We start from the raw sequence: 5,251 nt of genomic DNA, 5'->3' as shown, positions 1-5,251 counted from the left end.
CCCTCTATGGGGGATGTGGCGAGGGGGGGACCCGAGGTTCTGGAAAGCCAGGAGGGACCTGGGTGCTGCCATGGCCAAAGGGAGCATCCCCCTCCCAACAGGGCTGAGTGCTGGGGGGGTTTCCCTGGTTTGGGGGGGCTCCAGTCCCCGGTGCAAGGGGGGACAGAGGTCACTCCTGTGCTGGGGACCCCCATGTCACCCTGGTGCTGCCCCCGGGTGATGGCTGCTCTGGTGGCCAAGGCCCCTTGGGAGGGGACAACGGGGATGAAACCCACCATGAGGAGGAGTCCTGGGGGAGGGGGGGGAGGTTGAAGGAAACTGAGGCAGCAAAGTGCAGGTGCTGGGTGAATTCACCACCAACTCCTGAAGCTCCAAACAACCCGTGGGTTTTAATTGTTGGGTGGAAAAGTGTCCGTAAAAAAAAAAAATCTCTGCTGCTTCCCAAGGAGCGTGGAACCCTCCCCCCTTACCCAGCACAGCTCTCCCCTCACTGCCCCCCTCTCACGGGAGAGCAGTAGATGGGGAAACTGAGTCACGGAGCCCAGAGGGGAAGTGTCTGAACCAAATCCGGACATTCTGAGGTGTCCCTGGAGCAAGCCTGGAGGCTCCCATCTCAGCACTCGCATCCACGCAGCATCTCCCCCCCACAAAGCCCCCAGGGCTGTTCCCAAAGCCCCGGAGACCGGGAGGTGGCTCCCCCTGGGGACATTCCTGGCTGTCCTTGGATCTGTGCAGGATGGAACCATCAGACCGAGGTGCTGCTCCTCCGCTCCTTGCTGCCGGCCCCACGGTCCCGTCCTTCCCCCACCTGAGCCAAAACAGAGAGAGAAAGGGGCAGGAAAGGGCCCAGCCCGGATGGGGGGACCAGGGGAGCTCTTCAGTGCCTCCCCCCCCCCCATTCCCCTGCTGTCCCCGTGTCACCAAACCCCCTCCTCACCTCCCACAGCGGCAGGGCCGGGGGGGGGCTCAGCCCCTTCGCCTTCAGGAGGGCTCCTGGGGATGGGGAGAACGGAGCGGGGGGGAATGGTGAGGGGGAGAGGGGGGAATGGGGTGGGGGGGGTCCGGCTCTGCTTCCCGGACCGGCCCTGACACCTAGCGGCAGCGCGGGACCCGGCACCGACCCAGAACCGGCACCGCCTGCGGGGCAACCGGGGACCCGAGCACAACCCCCAAATCCGGGAGTGACCCCAGCCCCGGGGGTGACCCCAGACCCAAACGTGGGGAGACCCCAGACCCAGGAGTGACCCCAGACCCAAACCCCAGGAGTGACCCCAGCCCTAAATGCAGGGAGACCCCAGCCCCAGGAGTGACCCCAGCCCCGAGGGTGACCCCAGCCCCAAACCCGAGGGGGATCCCAGCCCCAAATGCAGGGAGACCCCAGCCCTGGGAGTGACCTCAGCCCCAAACGCAGGGAGACCCCAGCCCCAGGAGTGACCCCAGCCCCAAACCCGAGGGGGACCCCAGCCCCAAATGCAGGGAGACCCCAGCCCTGGGAGTGACCCCAGCCCCAAACGTGGGGAGACCCCAGACCCAGGAGTGACCCCACTCCGGGAGTGACTCCAGACCCAAACCTGAGGAGGACCCCAGCCCCAGGAGTGACTCCAGCCCCATCCCTGAGGCTCACACAGTGCCGATCACCCTTGTACAGAGTGGGCTCCGGGAATTCTTGGGACTTTTCCCCAAAAAAAGCCCCTCTCTCCCTCATCCCTTTGCCCCGTCCCACCCGTGACCAACCTCACCCGTGAGGCAGCCTCCCAGCGTGGCAAGGAGCAGGGTGAGGGGCAGAGCACAGAGCTGGAGGAGCCCCTGGCCCGTGGCTGTCCGGGTGCCCTGAGCCACCTCTGGGAACACCACCTGCAGCCTGCAGAGCAAGGATGGGGATTTGGGGGAGCATCCCCTCCCCCAGGGACCCCCGGCTTGGTGTCAGGAGTCAGTGTCACCCCTGGACCTGTCCCTTCTCACCTGTCCCTTCTCACCTGTCACCGTAAGCATCTGCAGTAGCCAGCGCTGCCAGCAGGGTCCCCAGCAGGGTCCCCAGGACCCCTGGCAGCCCGTGGATGTTGTGGATCCCACACGTGTCCTGGATTTTCAGCCTGGAGCGCAGGAAGGGCTGGGGAGAGCACCGAGGGATGGCCAGGGTTGGGAGGGGGGGTGCTGGCCCAGGCTGGGTGTGTGGAGGTTGCTGAGCTCCCCCCAAAGCAGGGGGGGTCCCCTGATGTCCTCAGAAGTCCCCAGGGCACTCACCATGAGGAACCTGGAGCCGAGCAGGGGGACCAGGCCAGCCAGAAACCCTGCGGTGAGGGCCCCAAAGGGGGTGACCAGCATCTCCCCAGCCATTCCCATCATAGCCACACTGGCCAAGGTGGCATCCTGGAGCTGAACCTGATGGAGCAGGACAGGGTGGGGGAAATGGGCTCCACAGAGGGCATCAGCATGGGGCTAGGGGGATTTGGGCGTCCTCAGTGGTTAAAAACTGGGTTTTGGTGAACCTAAGGAAGCCTAAGGGAGCTTTTTCCCCTCTTGCCCTGGGTGGATTCACACTCCCCATCCCTGTAGGATGGGACGGATGGGGTTTGTCCCAGGAGAGGACCTACCATCCACAGCGTTCCCTCCTCATGGAGGATAGGAGAGAGGACAAAGGTGGCCAGGGTGCTTGCTGCCAGTGAGAAGTGGGTGTTGAGCACTGCCCAGGGCTCTGTGGTGCCACAGAATGTGGGGGCTGAGATGAAGCTGGGCCAGAAGATCCAGAGGTAAATGGTTCCTGTGGGAAGGGGCACAGCCAGGTTTTGATCTTGGGCTTGATCCCTTGTGGAAAAGAAACCTCTTGCTTGTGCCAAGAGATGGAAGTGGCCACAGCTTGCACTGTGGGAGGTTCATTGGGACACAGGGAAAAGGGTTTTTTCCTGGAGAGAGCGATGCAGCCCCAGGACAGGAGGAGGAGAACTCTGTCCTTGGTGGTTTGCCACGCTGTCCTAAAGCTGATGGTGACCCTTCCACCACCACACTGGAGGATTCCATACCAGCCACAGCAAAGCCATCTGCCTGATGTCCCTTGTCCTGCTCCTCTTGCATCCCATCCATCCGGGGCTGGTGCAAGATCCGTGAAACCATCAGCCCGAAGTAAGCTCCAAAAGTGTGGACAGTCAGGGAGCCCCCGCTGTCCCTCACCTGGGGAGCACCCAAAAACACCGTGGATGGAGGGGGGAGAGGGGGTTTTGTCTCCCTGCACAAGGCAGGGCTTCATGTGAGGAGCCTAAACCCACAGTCACCCCCTTCTTTGTGCCCCCCCACCCCCCCCCGGGTGGGTAACTCACCCCCATGAGGCTGAGCAGGATGAACTCATTGAGAGTGAAGATGGTGACTTCCAGCAGGGTCATCAGCAGCGTCTGGACAGGATTTATCCTGCCCAGAACAGCCCCAGTGGAGATGAGAACAGCCATGGTGCAGAGGTTGGCACTGACCATGCTGGGGAAGGGATGGAAGATGTGGGGCTGGACCCACGGAAGCAGGGGGGGGGGAGGAAAGTCGGGATGGGGGGATGGGGGACGATCCTGCAGCTTGGACCCTGCACTCCACCTCTCCTGCCAGCTGGATGGGCAGCCCCTGCCTTGTGGTGCTGGTGACAAAGGGACAATTGGGTTCCTGAGGCTGCCAGGGGCTGCTGTGCCCCCCTAAACACCCAAACATAACCTCAGCAGTGGCCCTCACTTCTGTGGGACCCAAGGAACCCCAAAGCCTGGTCCTGCTTGTCCTGAAAATCCTCCTCCCAAGCAGAGCTGTGAGTTTTACAGCGGGGGGAGCCCTTGTGCTGGGGCTGGAGCCAGGAGGAGCACGGCAGGGAAGCAGCGAGCCCCTCCTCCTCCTCCTCCTCTTCCTTCAGCCCTACCTCTGAGCTCCAACCACAATTTTTCCATTCTGGAAGGAGTATAAAAACCCCTGGATCAGTACAGCCCACTGGATGACAAAGGCCACGACGAGGATGCTGATGGCCACGCTGCCCAACCGGTACCGGGCCAGGAAGGTCACCAGGAGCCCGAAGCCAAGGAGAGGCTGGAGATGGACATCCCAGGAACCTAGCAGAGCAGAGGTGGAGGGATGGGTCTGGAGGGGGCTCAGACACCCCTGCCCGAACAGGTTTGGGGGAGATGAAGGCTTTAGTTGATAGAATTCAGCCACAGCTCTGGAACCACCATGGGTTTGGCCTTGGACCCCCTTGGGGGTCTCCAGGGGACCCCACAAGTGGTTGGTGGCACTCAGAGGTACCTCGCCCCACCTCACATGGCCCCTGCCACCCTCTGCAGGTCCCTTGGCACAGGATTCACCCCGCAGCCCAGAAACCTCCAGACCTGCACCCATCACACGGGTGCAAAGCTCGGCAGGAGACATCAGCCACCCCCACCCACCCCCCGGGACCTCTGGAAGCATCACACCCCACTTCCAGGGACAAGAAAAACCGGGAGGCTCAACAGCAAGCTGGGAGCAACCAAAGGAGAGAGAACCTGCTCCTCCAGTCGGGCTCAGCTCCCTTTGCACCCCCTGGCAGCAGAGGTGCCAGAGCAGTGAATCAGCCCGGGGTGGGGTGACCGGGGCAGGGGAATCCAGGAGAACCTGCTGCCTGCTCCCTCCCCCTACTCAGCCCCTTCCCGTCCCTCTCTTCCCATCCCTGCCAGGATCCAGGGCACTTCCAAACCCAGCGTGCGGGGGGAGAAGTTTTGCAGACCCCAGAGAAGCTGCAGTGCTCATCCCAAAGGCTGAGAGGACAATCCCAGGATGATCACTGTGCCCTCTGCACCAAACCCCCCATCCCGGACACAAATATTCCCATCTGGGACCTGGCTGGCTCCAAGCACGTTGCAAATCCTTGCAGCACATCTGCTTTCCAGCCAGGGCTGATGTTTCCCCTTTTTTCTTTTACCCCCGAGTCTGATCCAGAGCTGGGCGGTGTGGGAGGTCTAACAGCATGGAGTGAGCGTGGTGATATCCCGGGGTATCAGTCGGGATGGGGGTACTCACGGGGAGGCTGCAATCCCAAATCCCGGTTCCTCCAGCTGCAGTTCAGCTCCTGGGAATCGAGTCCCGGACTCCTCTCCGGGCTGTACCGGACAAAGAGGGCGAAGAGGATGATGAGGAGGATTTGGAGGAGGAAGCAGAACCCGGAAAGCTGAAGTCTGGAGGTGATAGAGGGCTCAGGCATGGCGGGGGTGCCCGAACACCCTCCCACCCCGAAACCACGAGGAGGAGGAAGGAGCCG

At 62.4% G+C, this 5,251-nt stretch overlaps 1 protein-coding gene across 1 annotated transcript; it reads right to left on the bottom strand.

Annotated features, from left to right (window-relative positions):
- Positions 1 to 1,092: 1,092 nt before the first annotated feature.
- LOC103532561 (ammonium transporter Rh type B) lies at positions 1,093 to 5,251 on the bottom strand. Its single transcript, XM_030468620.1, has 9 exons — positions 5,014 to 5,251; positions 3,887 to 4,073; positions 3,315 to 3,465; positions 3,021 to 3,168; positions 2,595 to 2,761; positions 2,245 to 2,382; positions 1,977 to 2,110; positions 1,735 to 1,861; positions 1,093 to 1,137 (listed from the first exon to the last, which is right to left on the bottom strand). The coding sequence occupies exons 1-9, from the start codon at positions 5,192 to 5,194 to the stop codon at positions 1,093 to 1,095; spliced, it is 1,278 nt and encodes a 425-aa protein (XP_030324480.1). The 5' UTR covers positions 5,195 to 5,251.

Source organism: Calypte anna, unplaced genomic scaffold, assembly GCF_003957555.1.
Source record: "Calypte anna isolate BGI_N300 unplaced genomic scaffold, bCalAnn1_v1.p scaffold_189_arrow_ctg1, whole genome shotgun sequence".
Taxonomy (NCBI): Eukaryota; Metazoa; Chordata; class Aves; order Apodiformes; family Trochilidae; genus Calypte; species Calypte anna.
The sequence above is the reverse complement of the archived record's forward strand: the minus strand, read 5'-3'. Positions and strand labels throughout refer to the sequence as shown.

What these genes read in the sequence shown, in the direction of transcription:
- LOC103532561 (XM_030468620.1), bottom strand. Translation starts at nt 5,194, where the DNA reads ATGCCTGAGCCCTCTATCACCTCCAGACTTCAGCTTTCCGGGTTCTGC. An exon ending in TTTGGGATTGCAGCCTCCCC is followed by an intron (nt 4,074 to 5,013) that starts GTGAGTACCCCC and finishes CTGCTCTGCTAG; the next exon opens with GTTCCTGGGATGTCCATCTC. An exon ending in AGGAGGGAACGCTGTGGATG is followed by an intron (nt 2,383 to 2,594) that starts GTAGGTCCTCTC and finishes CTGCTCCATCAG; the next exon opens with GTTCAGCTCCAGGATGCCAC.